This window comes from Carcharodon carcharias, chromosome 10 (assembly GCF_017639515.1).
Source record: "Carcharodon carcharias isolate sCarCar2 chromosome 10, sCarCar2.pri, whole genome shotgun sequence".
Taxonomy (NCBI): domain Eukaryota; kingdom Metazoa; phylum Chordata; class Chondrichthyes; order Lamniformes; family Lamnidae; genus Carcharodon; species Carcharodon carcharias.
The window spans coordinates 161,632,679-161,649,606 of NC_054476.1; the positions used below are offsets into that span (position 1 = coordinate 161,632,679).

At 42.0% G+C, this 16,928-nt stretch overlaps 1 protein-coding gene across 4 annotated transcripts in view; it reads right to left on the reverse strand.

Annotated features, from left to right (window-relative positions):
• Positions 1-16,928, reverse strand: part of ssh2a (slingshot protein phosphatase 2a) — a 178,571-nt gene that overhangs the window by 69,761 nt on the left and 91,882 nt on the right. For 2 of the 4 annotated variants that reach the window (XM_041198098.1, XM_041198097.1), the window contains exon 1: positions 14,238-15,198. The exons of the other annotated variants lie outside the window; for them this stretch is intronic. In XM_041198098.1, the coding sequence (XP_041054032.1) occupies positions 14,238-14,365 (128 nt within the window). In that variant the 5' untranslated portion in view covers positions 14,366-15,198. Of the gene's footprint in view, positions 1-14,237; positions 15,199-16,928 lie in introns of those variants that run through there. 4 annotated transcript variants of the gene reach the window in all.

Consider the following 16,928-nt stretch of genomic DNA (forward strand, 5'->3'; position numbering starts at 1 on the left):
GCATCCAGGAGGCACTATGGGCCAACAACAGCAACAGAATTGTTTTCAACCACAATCTGTAACCTCTTAGCCTAGTATATCCCCCACTCTACAATTACCATCAAGCCAGAGGATCAACCCTGGTTCAATGAAGAGTGCAGGAGGACATGCCAGTATATAGTGATCATTGTATCATAAGGTCTAGGCTAGCTATGACAAAGGACAAAGAACAATTCAGAGTAAAAATAATTAAGTGCGGGAAGCCAACTTCAATGGTTCAATGGGGTAAGAATGGGTCTGGCCCAAATAAATTGGAGTCAAAGGTTGGCAGGAAAAATGGTAGCTCAACATTGGATTACCTTCAAGGAAGAGGTAATTCAGGCACAGACAAGTTATATTTCCTTGAAAAGGAAAGGTAGGGCAAACAAATCCAGACCTCCCTGGATGACAAAAGGGAATTAGAAATTCAGATAAGGAAGCAAATGTATGCTTATGACAGATATAAGGTAGAAAATACAATTGAGAACCACACAGAATATAGAAGGTTCAGAGGGAGGTAAAAAAAGCAAATACGAGAAGCAAAGAGGAAATATGAAGACAGACTGGCAGCTAACATAAAAATGGAACCCCAATGTCTTCTATAGGTATATAAATAGTATAACTGTGGTTAGAGGAGGAGTAGGGCTGATTAGAGACCAAAAAGGGGGATTTACACACGGAAGCAGTGGGTATAGCTGAGGTATCAAATAAATACTTTGCATCTGTTTTCTTAGACTCAGGGGTGGTGCCAGAGGACTAGAGAATTGCAAACGTTACTCCCTTGTTCAAAAAAGGGGTGTAGAGATAAGCCCAGAAACTGCAGGCCTGTCAGTTTAATTTTGGTGGTGGAGAAGTTACTAGAAACAATATTTATGGACAAAATGAATAGACACATCGACAAACGTAGGTTAATTAGGAAAGCCAGCATGAATTTCTTAAGGGAAAATTGGGTTTAACTAACTTGCTGGAGCTTTTTGAAGAGGTAACAGAGAGGGTTAATGAGGGCAATTCTGTTGATGTGGTGTACATGGACTTCCAAAAGGCATTCAATACAATGCCACACAACAGACTTATGAGCAAAGTTATAGCTCATGGAATAAAAGAGAAAGTAGCAACATGGTTATGAAATTGGCTGAGTGACAGGAAACAGTGAGTAGTGGTTAATGGATGTTTTTCAAGCTGGAGGAAGGTTTGTAGTGGAGTTCCCCTGGGGTCAGTGTTTGGATCTTTGCTTTTCCTCATAAATGTTAATGACCTAGACCTTGGTGTACAGGGCACAACTTCAAAATTTGCAGATGATACTAAACTTGGAAGCGTTGTGAACTGTGAAGAGGATAGTGTAGAACTTCAAAAGTACGTAGACTAGTCAGTGGAGTGGGTGGACAAATGGTAAATGAAGTTCAATGGGGAGAAATGTGAAGTAATTCATTTTGGGAGGAAGAACAAAGACACAAAAAAAGGGTACAACTCTAAAGGGGCTGCAGGAGCAGAGGGACTTGGGTGTATATATGCATAAGTCATTGAAGGTGGCAGGACAGATTGAGAGCACAGTTTAAAAAGTGTACAGTACGTTAAGCTTTATTAATAGGAGCATAAAGTACAAGAGCAAGGAGGTTATGTGGAATTTGTATAAGTCCCTAGTTTGGCCTCAGCTGGAGTACTGCATCCAGATCTGGGTGCCACACTTTAGGAATGATCTGAAGGTACTGGAGTGCAGAAAAGATTCACAAGAGTGGTTTCAGGGATGAGGAATTTCAGTTATGAAGGTAGAGTGGAGAAGTAGGACAGTTTTCCTTGGAGAAAAGAAGGCTTAAAGGAGATCTGATAGAGGTATTCAAAATCATGAGGGGTCTGGACAGGATAAATAGGGAGAAACTGTTTCCACTGGTGAAAGGATCAAGAACACAAGGCACAGATAAAAAGTAATTGGCAAAAGAAGCAAAACTGACATGAGAAAAAAACTTTTTCACACAGCAAGTGGTTAAGGTCTGGAATGCACTGCTGGAGAGTGTGGTGGAGGTAGGTTAAATTGAGGCATTCGAAAGGGAATTAGACCGTTATTTGAAAAGAAACAATGTGCAGGATTATGGGGAGAAGGCACTAAGTGAGCTCCTCATTCAAGAAGCCAGTGCAGCCATGATGGGCTGAATGGCCTCCATCTGCACTGTAAAAATTCTGTGATTCTATGATAAGCACCAGCAAACCTAAAAATGAGGCATCAACTTGACGAAGCTACAACACAGGACTACTAGCGTGCCAAAGAGCAGAAGCAGCATGTGATAGATAGAGCTAAGCAACCCTACAACCAGCGGGTCAGATCAAAGTCCTGCGGTCCTGCCATATCCAGTCGAGAACGGTTATGGACAATTAGGCTCCATAAATATCCCCACTCTCAACGAGAGGGGAGCCCAGCACTGAGTGCAAAAGGCAATGCCGAAGCATTTACAACCATCTTTGGCTGGAAGTTGAAAGTGCCTAGTGGATGATCCAGCTTGGCCTCCTGCAGGAGGTCCTCTGCATCACAGACACCAGTCTTCAGCCAATTCGGTTCACTCCACCTGATATTAAGAAATGGCTGAAGGCACTAGATACTGCAAAAGGCTATGGGCCCTGGCAACATTCCGGCAACAGTACTGAAGATTTGTGGTCCAGAACTAGCCGTGCCCCTAGCCATGCTGTTTCAGCACAGCCACAACACTGGCATCTCCCCAACAAAGTGGAAAATTGCCTAGGTGTGCCCTGTCCATTAAAAACAGGACAAATCCAACTCAACCAATTACCATCACATTAGTCTACTCTCAATCGCCAGCAAAGTTGATGGAAAGAGTCATCAACAGTGATATCAAATGGTACTTACTCAGCAATAAATGCTCACTGGCACTCCGTTTGGGTTCTGCCAGGGTCACTCAGCTCCTGACTTCATTAAAGCCTTGGTCCAAACATGGACAAAAGAGCTAAACTCCAGAGGCGAAGTGAAAGTGACTGCCCTCGACATCAAGGCAGCATTTGATGTGTGGTGTCAAGGAACCCTAGCAAAACTGAAGTCAATGGGAGTTGGAGGGGCAACTTGAGATTAAGAGTCATACCCAGCACAAAAGGAAGATGGCTGTCCTTGTTGGAGGTCAATCATCTCAATCCCCAGGCCACCACTGCAGGAGTTCCCCAAGGTAGTGTCCTTGGCCAACCACCTTCAGCTGCTTCATCAATAACCATCCCTCCATTATAAGGTCAAAAGTGGGGATGCTCACTGATGAGTGCACAACATTCATTCAAATTTGGGCTGATGAGTGACAAACAACATTCACCAAACAAGTGCCAGGCAATGACCATCTCCAACAAGACAGAATCTAACCATCTCCCCATGGCATTCAATTACCATCACTGAATCTCCCACTATCAAAATCCTGGAGGTTACCATTCAACAGAAATGAACTGGATCAGCCATATAAATACTGTGGCCACAAAAGCAAGTCAGAGGCTGGGAATTCTGCAGTGAGTAACTCACCTTCTGACTCCCCAAAGCCTGTCCACCATCTACATGGGACAAGTCAGGAGTGTGATGGACTACTCTCCACTTGCCTGGAAGAGTGCAGCTCCGACAACACTTAAGAACTTTGACACCATCCAGGACAACACGGCACACTTGACTGGCACTCCATCCACCTGCTTAAGCATTCACTCCCTCCACCATTAGCACCCCTGTCCATCACCTTAAACATTCACTCCTTCCAGCACTGATACACAGTGGCAGCAGTATGCACCATCTACGAGAAACAATGCAGCAACTCAACAAGGATCCTTCGACTCCACCTTCCAAACCTGGGACCTCCACCATCTAGAAGGACAAGGGCAGCAGATGCATGGGAACACAACCACCTGCAAGTTCCCCTCCAAACCACTTACTCTCCTGGCTTGGAACTATATCGCTGTTCCTTCACTGACGTTGGATCAAGATCATGGAACTCCCTTGCTAAAAGCACTGTGAGTGTACCTATATCACATGGACTGCAGTGGTTCAAGGCAGCAGCTCACCACCATCTTCTCAAGGGCAATTAGGGGTGGGCAATAAATGCTAGTCCAGACAGTGATGCCCACATCCCGTGAAAGAATAAATTGAAAAAAAAAGTGAAATTAGTAAAAACATTTTTGTGCAGCAAGTGGTCAAGACCACCTTTTGAGTGAGGTGGAGGCAGATTCAATTGGGGCTTTCAGAAAGAAATTGGAAAAGCATTTGATGAGATAAAAACTGCAGAAAATTACAGAGAGTGGAATGGAGTTGTTTCTGCAGGGAGCTGGCACAGGCACAATCAGCTGAAAGGCCTCCTTCTATGCTTTAACTATTTTATAATTCAGGGTTCCTAAACGTGCAATGTCCCCAGTGCCTTTTCTTGGTTACTGCAATTCTTATTGCTTTTTGCAAGTGAGTTAACAAAAAGAACTGTGAACATAGCTAATTGTATGCTTAAAGTAAACAGGAGACTGGTTCCCTTTTCTCTTATTTTATCAGTTAGCTAGGCGGTTACAACATTGTACAAATGATCTTTCCACAGCTGTAACAATTATGGAAACTGTTGTTTTTGGGTTAGTATTGCTGTCTTGTGTTTTTACATAAATTGTTGTAACAATTGGCGATTCTGTTATAAGTCAATTAAACTTGATTATGTTCTAGAGAAAAAAAATGAAAGAATGTTAGAATGCACTAAAAATAACTGTGGAGGTCCAGCTTCTCCTGGTTAAGGAAGATATTGGCTCAGCTCCACTCAGACAAAATGTATATTTGGTTTAATGTCAGTAGTGAAAGCAAGGAGTGTAAAATAACCACTAGAAATAAAGTATTTCCAATTGAGCCTTTAGCAACCAAAAGCTTTACTACGAATACTTGGAGATATACAAATGGAACAGCTGCACAACTCATGGCAGCAGTGTCTCAATGTAGTAAATCTTGTGCACAGAAATAAAAAGTGTATAGTATAAATGTTAAAGGCTCCACAGCAGCAGTAGGTAATGCACCGTTACCCAAGAACTATGGATATTACCAAAATGAAGAGAAAAAATGTAGTTTGGGGAAAGAAGTGCAAATCGTGTGGTGAAACAGGAACAATTTATACAAGATCTCAATATTTTGGTGATATTAAAATGTATATTGATTGCTGGCTTAAGAATTTACCTATAAAGCTAATTTAGAATCAGGATCAGTCAACAGTCCAGCAATTAAGCTTAATTCATTTTCAGTCACATGTACAAAAATCTCAACCATGCATTTACAGAAAATATTATGGTCAAGGAGAAAATTAAGTGATTTATTTTGGGTCTGTATGCAAGTAGTGGTTCGGTAACTGTCTGAACTGCTTCCACTATGAATCCATGGCATCTGACTCATTTATACTATGGGGCAAACTCTTTCAAGCTGAAAAAGCTGTGCATACAAGAAGGTCATTTATTTGGGATTTCATTTCTGACTCATCTGATCTTTTCTGATGCCTGCCTGGCAACTGGAAAACCACATCAATAGCCTTTATGGACAGGCAGCATGTTCAGGCTGCCTCCAACTGGAAAACAAATGGTAACTGCACCATTATTTGCACTGCTGCATTGTTGTTCACTGCCACTTGCAAGAAACTGGATAAAACTGCCTCTCAGGTGGAAGTCTCCATGGAGTTGTGCTACTTTATTTATTTTACCACTGCGGGAGCTTCAGTTTGTATGTATCAAACATAGAACTCCATGAAACTAATGAAGCTTCTTCCTTTGGCAATGAAAGGTGCTTATTCCTTTTGCACATATGGCACTATGGCATCCTCACTGCAAGATAAATAAGAGTGCTGCTACTTATGCAGATTCCAATACCTTTAGGATCTAAAATACCTTTTAGATGACACTTAGCAGCATTGCCAGCACAACTCATTTCCTGAGTCTTACACAATGGGTAGTAATCTCAAGTAAGCATGTTGAATTTGCTAAGAAAGAATTCAACTCGAAAAACTGATCTTCCAATCATTGCAAATCCAAGATTACAGATTCCTGCACGAAACCCACCACAGTTTGAAAGCTTTATATCGCTAGCAACTCACTTTAAATGAGAAAGCAGCACTAAAAAGAGTAATGCCACGGTTGCCACAGAACTAGTAAGATGGTGTGAGTATACCAACAAGCCAGTAACAGGTTTTCCCTTTGTCGTCTGCATGGACCTTCTTCAGCCACTGAGTTTGTCTAGTGTCCAGAAAATGAATTCACAGACTGCAGTCTTGTTTTTGTGCTGACGTTTCGAGTCCTCATGACCCTTCGACAGAACTTGAGTTCGAGTCCAGGAAAGAGCTGAAATATAAGCTGGTTTAAGGTGTGTGTGTGGGGGGCGGAGAGATAGAGAGACAGAGAGGTGGAGGGGGTTGGTGTGGTTGTAGCGACAAACAAGCAGTGATAGAAGCAGAATATCAAAAGATGTCAACAACAATAGTACAATAGAACACATAGGTGTTAAAGATAAAGTTGGTGATATTATCTAAACGAATGTGCTAATTAAGAATGGATGGTAGGGCACTCAAGGTATAGCTCTAGTGGTTTTTTTTTTATTTTATATAATGGAAATAGGTGGGAAAAGGAAAATCTTTATAATTTATTGGGAAAAAAAAAAAGAGAAGGGGGAAACAGAAAGGGGGTGAGGATGGGGGAGGGGACTCACGACCTAAAGTTGTTGAATTCAATATTCAGTCCGGAAGGCTGTAAAGTCCCTAGTCGGAAGATGAGGTGTTGTTCCTCCAGTTTGCGTTGGGCTTCACTGGAACAATGCAGCAAGCCAAGGACAGACATGTGGGCAAGAGAGCAGGGTGGAGTGTTAAAATGGCAAGCGACAGGGAGGTTTGGGTCATTCTTGCGGACAGACCGCAGGTGTTCTGCAAAGCGGTCGCCCAGTTTACGTTTGGTCTCTCCAATGTAGAGGAGACCACATTGGGAGCAACGAATGCAGTAGACTAAGTTGGGGGAAATGCAAGTGAAATGCTGCTTCACTTGAAAGGAGTGTTTGGGTCTCTTTATGGGGTATGTGGAACATTCCTTTTTGCAGTCCTACTCCGGCCCCCTTCCACAACTCTTTCTCCGGTACATCGATGATTATTTCGGTGCTGCTTCATGCTCTCGTCAGGACTTGGAAAAATTTATTAATTTTGCTTCCAATCTCCACCCCTCCATCATTTTCACGTGGTCCATCTCTGACACTACCCTTCCCTTCCTTGACCTCTCTGTCTCAATCTCTGGTGATAGACTGTCCACCAATATCCATTACAAACCCACCGACACCCACAGCTATCTCGACTACAGCTCCTCACACCCCACTTCCTGTAAGGACTCCATCCCATTCTCTCAGTTCCTTCGCCTCCGTCGCATCTGTTCCGATGATGCTACATTCAAAAACAGTTCCTCTGACATGTCCTCCTTCTTCCTTAACCGAGGTTTTCCACCCACGGTCGTTGACAGGGCCCTCAACCGTGTCCGGCCCATCTCCCGCGCATCCGCCCTCACTCCTTCTCCTCCCTCCCAGAAACATGATAGGGTCCCCCTTGTCCTCACTTATCACCCCACCAGCCTCCGCATTCAAAGGATCATCCTCCGCCATTTCCGCCAACTCCAGCATGATGCCACTACCAAACACATCTTCCCTTCACCCCCCTTATCGGCATTCCGTAGGGATCGCTCCCTCCGGGACACCCTGGTCCACTCCTCCAACACCCCCTCCTCCTCAACCCCCTCCTATGGCACAACCCCTTGCCCACGCAAAAGATGCAACACCTGCCCCTTCACTTCCTCTCTCCTCACCGTCCAAGGACCCAAACACTCCTTTCAAGTGAAGCAGCATTTCACTTGCATTTCCCCCAACTTAGTCTACTGCATTCGTTGCTCCCAATGTGGTCTCCTCTACATTGGAGAGACCAAACGTAAACTGGGCGACCGCTTTGCAGAACACCTGCGGTCTGTCCGCAAGAATGACCCAAACCTCCCTGTCGCTTGCCATTTTAACACTCCACCCTGCTCTCTTGCCCACATGTCTGTCCTTGGCTTGCTGCATTGTTCCAGTGAAGCCCAACGCAAACTGGAGGAACAACACCTCATCTTCCGACTAGGGACTTTACAGCCTTCCGGACTGAATATTGAATTCAACAACTTTAGGTCGTGAGTCCCCTCCCCCATCCTCACCCCCTTTCTGTTTCCCCCTTCTCTTTTTTTTTCCCAATAAATTATAAAGATTTTCCTTTTCCCACCTATTTCCATTATATAAAATAAAAAAAAAAACCACTAGAGCTATACCTTGAGTGCCCTACCATCCATTCTTAATTAGCACATTCGTTTAGATAATATCACCAACTTTATCTTTAACACCTATGTGTTCTATTGTACTATTGTTGTTGACATCTTTTGATATTCTGCTTCTATCACTGCTTGTTTGTCGCTACAACCACACCAACCCCCTCCACCTCTCTGTCTCTCTATCTCTCCGCCCCCCACACACACACCTTAAACCAGCTTATATTTCAGCTCTTTCCTGGACTCGAACTCAAGTTCTGTCGAAGGGTCATGAGGACTCGAAACGTCAACTCTTTTCTTCTCCGCCGATGCTGCCAGACCTGCTGAGTTTTTCCAGGTAATTCTGTTTTTGTTTTGGATTTCCAGCATCCGCAGTTTTTTTGTTTTTGTCTTGTTTTTGTGTTGTCCCAATGCTATGGAGTCTGTCCCACAGAATAAAGAGGATGGATTTCACCGCACTGCAAACACCACTCGAAGAAGTTGTTCCTCCATGTAACGGACAACATGAAATTAAGTTAGCTTGAGGAATTAGAGTATCTAAAGTGCGAGGCAGCTAAATTATAGGATAACTGTTAATTCTGCTGCTTCACAAGGTTAGTCAAAATGACATTAATTGATTCTGAGTCAGAAGCATTCCTGCCTCCAAGTCAGACAGTTGGAGATTCAATTCCAATTATGAATATAAGCAAATAATCTAGGGAGGCCCACAATGCAATATTGAGAAAGCATTCAATTATTGGAAATGTTGTGTGCCAGATAAGACATTAAATCAAGCCCTTATTTAATGACTTAGGCAAATGTAAAATATCCTAAGAGCAGGGTGTTTTCCTGATGCCCCAGCTAACATTCTCTGCTCAACCAAGCCACCAAATATCTGACCATTTTCCCATTTGCTGTTCATAGGACCTTGCTCTGGATAGCTTGGCTGCCAGGGTTCCTAAAATAACATGAATGACTACAACCATTGGATTATCTTTGAAGCACAAATTTTAGGGCATTATGAGAATGTGATCAGTTCTATATAAAGGCAGGCTCTTTGTTTATCACTCAACCTAACTTGAAAATTTGTTTAGTTCAGTCCATTGACATTGTCTGGCTCAGTAGGTCCACCTAGCCAATTAGATCAGCATGAACTGTGTAAAGAAGAATAAATATAATCTGACTACTCAGGCAAGGGCAATAAGCCTCCAATCCTATTTTATTAAATTAGTTCTGATGGTTAAAAACAGACTCTAATAGCCTTACAGTCTAAATTAATTATGCTCACAGTTTTTAAACAAAGTTTTTTCGCCAAAATCCTAATCTATTGCATTCTCAACCTGTCTGCAGATTTTAACCCAGTTGAATGATGGTTTGAATCATTCTCCAATGCCTCCCCATTGTCATCCAGTTGGGTGGGACTGCACACACCTGGTTCCATTCTTATCTAATCTTAAGTCACGGTATCATTTACAATGGCAGTTCTACTTACTCCTGTAAGGTTACATCTGCTGTCTCCAAGGATCTACCCTCCTATTTCTCATCTACATATCGACCCTCGGCAACATCATCCATAAACAGTTCTTACATAAATGCTGATGACACCCAGCTCTATCTCACCACCACCTCTCTCTGCTTCTCCTTAAGTGCTAAATTGCCAGACTGTTGGTCTGAAATTCAGTATTGGATGAGCGGAAAGTTCCTCCAATTAAATACTGCAATTACCAAAGCCATTCATTGACCTCTGTCCCCACCACAAGCTTCATTCCTCACCCTGGCAATACTCGGAGGTTGAACCAGACTGTTTGCAGCCCTCATGTCACATTTGACACCCAGACGAGCTTTTGATCACATATCCACATTATCACTAAGACTTCATTTTCCACTTCCGTAACAATCTCCTGACTCTGTCCCTGCGTCAGCTCACCAGCTGCTGAAACCTTCACCCATGCCTTTGTTACCTTCAGACTTAAGTATTTCAATGCACTCCTGCCAACATCCAATGTTCTTCCCTTTGTAAACTTTGAGGTCATCCAAACTCTTCTGCCCACGGCCATTAAGCCATGTTCACCCATCAGCCAAATGCTCGATGACATACGCTGGCTTCCAGTTGAGCAAAGTTTTTTTGCGCAAAAACTTTGTTTAAAAACTGAGTCAAATCCATCCAATGGCTTTGTTCCTCTGCCTCCATTTTTTTCCAGTTCCACAATGAGGTTTCTGTACTCATCCAATTCTGGCCTTTTGGGCACTCCCGTTTTGTGGCCATGCCTTCAGCTACCTAGGCCCCAAGGTATGGAATTCCCTCCTTAAACCTCTCCATCTCTTTTTCCTCCTTTAAGAGACTCCTCAAAACATGCCCCTTTGACCAAGCTAAAGTCACCTACTTTAATAACATCTTGTGTGCTCAGTGTCAAACTTTATTTTATAACACTTCCAAGTACCACCTTGGGATATGTTATGTTAATAGCACTACATGAACACAAGCTGCTGTTGAAAGGACATTTACCTCAATGAACAAATGGTGCTTGTAATTAAGCACTTACATTCAGGGTACTGGTGTCGATGTGGAGTAGGTAAAGTTTGTGCAGAATTTCTCCAGTTGTGTGTAAAAAACAATGGAGACCAGTCAAAATATATTCGACCACAACAGTCGTGCTTCCACCACTGGTCAGACAGCAGACCCGTATTAGCTTTAAGCACTACAAATAGTTCCAAAATTCACTTTCACTAGGATTGCTTGCATGCCAATATGCTTAAGTGAAAATCAATATAAAACCCTTTGCTTGCTAAATCAAACATGCATATTTACAAAACTGAGAGGAACAATGAAGAAGTAAACACTAGCTACCAAACAAGATTAACTTCTAGCCTCCTGTTCAACTTTGTTTATCTGATATCCTTCCCAAGATATGTATGAACTAAATGAGGAAATTCTTAGCCATTTTCAATATAATTAAAAACCTTCAACACAATCTGCATCAGCAATTTTATTCCAAGTGCATGCCCTTCTCAAATTGCCAAATGCAGAACAACCAACGTTTCCTCTTGTAGTATGCCAACTAACTTCTGATTTGCAACATTATTAATAGAGGGCTAGATGATCAGTCACAGGTTGCTGAAAAATAAAATGGATTCATAATCTCAAAAAAGTTAAGGAAGAAGTTAGATGGTTAAATAAAGCTTACCATTTTAAGATTTTGGCACAATTCAAGGCCAGTAACTGGAGACTCAAAGCAAAAAGAACTTGAGGACTTACAGGAATACCAATTCATTTTTGCAAAGTAATCTTGTGTGACCATCAACAAGAGTAGCAGTGTAAAGCATACCAAATACCTGAGGTGCGAGACTTCTTCCAGGGTGTAGAGTAAAACTAGCATCAGTTAAAGCTGCATTTATATTGTCCCAAGGTCATGCTTATGGTGCCAGCTCCCAACTTTTTTTTAAATAAAGCAGATCCAGGCCTTCATGAATCGCAGAAAGTTTAATTCTGGGGGAAGCTGGATGTGCAATATTTGCACATCAGGTGCCATGGACGCACGTCTGAGTGTAGTACAAAAGCAACTAAATTATAGAAATTAAGATTACCAATGCAAACTGAAGTAGGAGAGCAAGAGAGCCAGAGTGAGTGAGCAAAACGGTCAGAGCATGCAAGTGAGACAGTGGAAAGGCACTTTCCTAAAACATTTTACAGCCAATGAAATAATATTTGAAGCGTAGTCATTGCTGCCATGCGAGCAACCAACAGTGCTACCAATTGGCGTCCTGCTAGATCCCAATAAGTACAAGATAATGATCAGACAATTTGATAGATGAATAAATATTGGTCAGGACACAAGAGGATAAATTCTCCTGTATTTCTTCAAATAGTGCCAAAAGCTGGCAGTTCCAATAGGAAAGCAGCCCCTCAAACTACACTGAAGTGTCAGTCTAGATTATGCATCTGAACCCACAATCTTCTGATTCAGAGGCAAGATGATTCACTGAGGCAAGGCCCACATCTAAGTTACAAATGGAACAGGTAAAGGTCTGACGAATTTCAGCTGAAGTGTGAATCAATCAGTACAAAAAATGACATTAAAGAATTCTAGAACATATTTTTAAGAAGCAATTAGAAGTTCTCACAATGTCTTGACCATATTAATCCCTCAGCCACCAAAAATTTAAGTGGTCATTGAGGTCTTTCATTATTTATGGAACCTTGCTGTGCATAAATTCACAGAATCACAGAACTGTTACAGTGCAAAGGAGGTCATTCGACCCATCATATCTGCACCGGCTCTCCAAATGAGCATTTCATCTATTGTCATTCTCCTGCCTTCTCCCCATAACCCTGCACAGTTGTAACTTTTCAAATAGCATTCTAATTCCCCTTGAATGCCTCAACTGAACCTTCCTCCACCACACTCTCAAGCAGTGCATTCCACTGTCCCTCATGTCGTTTTTGCTTCTTTTGCCAATTACTTTAAATCTGTGCATCTTCATTCTCGATCCTTTCATGAGTGGGATTAGTTTCTCTCTATTTATTCTGTCCAGACCCCTTGTGATTTTGAATACTTATATCAGTTCTCCTCTCAGCCTTCTCTTCTCCAAGGAAACAGTCTTAACTTCTTCAATCTATCTTCATAACTGAAGTCCCTCATCCCAGGAACCATTCTTGTGAATCTTTTCTGCACTCCATCCAAAGCCTTTACTTCCTTCCTAAAGTGTGGTGCCCAGAACTGGGCGCAATATTCCAGCTGAGGTCAAACTAGTGTCTTATACAAGTTCAACATAATCCTCCTTGTTTTTGTACTCTATATCCCTATTAATGAAAGCCTGGGATACTGTATGCTTTATAAGCCACTCAACCTGTCCTGCCAACTTTAATGACTTATACACATGTACACCCAGGTTCTTCTGCACCGGCACCCCTTTAGAGTTGTACCTTTTATTTATTATTGCCTGTCAATGTTCTTCCTGCCAAAGTGAATCACCTCACTTTTCCCCGCATTGAACTTGATCTTCCACCAATCCACCCATTCCACCAAATTGTCTATGTCCTTTTGAAGATCCACACTATCCTCCTCCTCAGTTCACAATGCTTCCCAAGATTATGATCTGCAAATTTTGAAGTTGTGTCCTGTACACCAAGGTTTAGGTCATTAATATATAATCAGAAAAAGCAAGGATCCCAACACTGGCCACCTGGGGAACTCCACTACAAACCTGCAAACATCCATTAACCATTACTCTCTGTTGGAGAATTGGCTAATACCTACAAAATAGCAAAAGCTTCTGAAGCAATTAACTGTTTATGAAAAGTTTTTGGCAATTTTAATAACTTGAAATGCTTGCTATTTGTTACTCAATATTGACTAGTTGCAGATGATCAGTATTCAGAATACCTCATTTCTAATGTGGTTTCAAAACAAGAGGCATATTCATGGAAGATTATGAAGTTGATTACTGGAGGAAGGGGAAAAGGCTTAGAGGGGGACAGGAAAAAAAAGTTTCCTCACTTAGTTAGGAAAAGGAAGGGCCAGTCCTTAACCACTCAACTGCTCTTCCTGGCAGATCAATTAAGAAGTGGCATTAATGCCATGTGTGCAATTTCTATCCAAATTCAGGACAGCATGAATTGGGAAGCAGCATTTTGGAGAAGAGATTCCATTTCTCTCATAACATTACTCAGTGCATTAATATTTAATATATTACTTAAGAGACAAGACATCGATATGATGGCAACAATTGCTGCAAGCGTGGGATAAAACCAAGCCAGCAGATTTGTGTCACCGAACACGTCGAATTACAAGTTCAGTGCTGTAAATAACCCAGCAGAGTGGATTTTTTAAAAAGGCGTACAGTGGATGTAATAAGTTACTAGGCACTCTACACAGCCAGTGCACACTTTATACACGGTTGGAAATATTGTACAACAATACCAATTTAGGGTTTTTTGTACTTACAGGAGGTTGATCTCATTCTGTGAAATAACCGCATTTTCTGAGAAGTAAGGGGTCATCTTCGCGCCATAGCAAGAACACCAGCTCGCGATCTCCGCCTTTCCTTCACTTAAGATAGCGTCCAGAGTCATCTGGACACTTAGTAATTGAATATATATATTTTTTAAAAAGCTATCTGTCCTTAATTTCGCGTTCGATCCCAAAGAAGAAACCCATTTAAAATGTTAAAATCGAATCAGAAATCGTTAACTTCTCGTAGCACTGGAAGTCAAATCGTGTGAAGGAATTAACAGAAACTGTCCTGTAGGTTAGGGTAGGAAGAGCTATTTGCGTTTTATGGGGTGGACTGCATTACTTCGTCGTACTGAGTGCAAGTGAAGCTCAAGGACACAATTATGAGGGTGTAAAGCGATGGGGCTTTCGGATATACTAAATACTGAGCTCTGACTGTGCCGGCTCAGCCTCCTCCAGCTCTGCTTGCGGTGCTGCAGTTCCAACGACGAAAACGCGTCGAATCACGCGGCTCGCCTGTTCATTATGAAACGTCTATTAACATTAGACTGGGAGAATCGCTCGTTTCTAATTTATCCCATCTGCTCCTCTCCTACTATTCCGCTCTCAGTTTGTGCTAGCCTAGCCGTCCCCTCTGCCTCTTCGCTCCCTATATAAAGCCCACGCTGATCTCACAACTTATCCGCTCTGGTTTCCCGGTCAGCTGGTGCATAAGTACAGCGCACTTCCTCCAGCGAGCTGGGGACACCCAAGGGTTTATCAGACAGCCAAGCGGCAGCGCTGCAAACCCATCAAACAATCGCAAAAACTCACTCGTGTATCGTTTTCATCCTTAAATATTCACTTGATGCCAAACCATAACCTTAGGTAACGTTTGCTTTTCCCAGTACAGGAGTTTATGTTATCGGGATAACTAATTTGCAATCACTTCACGTTTAAAATGCAACCAGTAATCCTTTAATCATTTGCTTTTATTAGAGGAGTAAGTCTCAATAAACGGTACAGTTTAAACAAAAACAAATCTTTAATCTCTATTTTATATCCTCTGCCTATCTGATCACATTTCTTGGGAGACCAGCTGAGAAAAAGGTCAGTTGTCTCTTGGAATTTTTTTTTTCACTTTTATCTTCAGCCCTGCTTGAACACCCAAATGACCCAGCTGAGATAGGCAGCATACCTCCTGCGAGATAACGCATGCAAATGTCAAATATTGGAAATTAAAACTGGTTCTTACCCCAATATTCTATTTCATTTATCTTGGTATAGCATATTTCTATTTCTTAAAAAAAAAGTTTCTGGCTTCCCTAAAAAGGCATTGCCTGTGTGGTTATGACTGACGAACTAGAACGGTAAATAATGATAAAGAGAAAAAGATACTTTTTTTAAATCAAAGCTTTTCATTGCACTCATTAGGGCAATTCACAAGAAAATCCTATTGTCAGTGAAGCAACATATTTATACTGTATGAGAAAAGTGTACTGATTGGTTGGCAAGTGGACTCTGGTTGGTAGAGGTGTTGCCATGGAGAATGCACCAGTGGATGACAATTAACAGTTAACTGTCAAGCATGGTTTGAAATTTAAACCGGGCAGAATTGCACCTGTTTCAGCTAAAAAAAAAATAAGTGAAAGCCATTCGCTGAGTCAGTCCCCAGGGAAATGTCTTGACCAGAGTCAAGCTGCCTAGTTTAAATTTCAAGCAGTTAATTATCAGTCACCATCCACTGGTGCATTCTCCATGACAATCCTCTACCAATCAGAGTCCACTTGCCAACTAATCAGCACTCTTGTACAGTATAAGTATGTTGTTTCCCCTGACATTGGTATTTTATTGAGCATTTTCTTGAGAATTGTCCTGATGAGTGCAAGACAAAAAGCTTTGACAAAAAAAGTCTCTCTTCTTCAAGGGTACTCAAGTTCTGTACTACCAAACAACCAAACAATAAATAATAGGTGTGTAGTCTGTAAGCTGCATTTACTGAGAACAATGGTAGGGGCTCGCTGTTTGTTAATATCCATACAGAGTAGAAATCCTGTTGAGGTGGGCGAGCAACTTAGCAGGTGTGCATTTGCTGAGAGCTGTAACCGTGAACCTGCACACAGGTGGCTCAGGCCATAGGGTCATTTTCTACTAGGATGAAGCAGAAATGGAACTTGGCAGCCCTCTGATAAACTGAGCAGCCCTTTTCAGGACCACACTGCTCATGTCCCTAGTTTGAGGAAGGGGCTAGAAAAGGTGCCCTAAACATTGTCTGATGCATCTCCCTGGCCAGCAGGCTGCAGCTGGCACAGGTTTTGCTGTCATGAGCCACCTCGTCAGGAAATTAATTTGCCTCCCAAGGATGCTAACGATTGTCTGATGGGGCTTAAACTTTTCCAACAGGCAAGCAACTCTCTTTATTGCATATGTCCCTATTCAGATCAACCCTGATGAAGTTAAAGATAAATTCTATGATGACCTGCATTCTTTGATTACAACTGTGCCAAAGTCAGGCAAGCTAATCATTCTTAGTGACTTAGTATGATTCTTGACCAGACCCGTGGGGTTTTGTTAAGATTTGGTTGGAGCCAATAACATTTTGTTTAAAGTAGACAAAGTTTGAGAATCAAGACACTTCAGTAAATAAAGCCACAAGATTCCACAGGGTTTGAATAAACGAAAGTAAATTTTACTATACAAGGT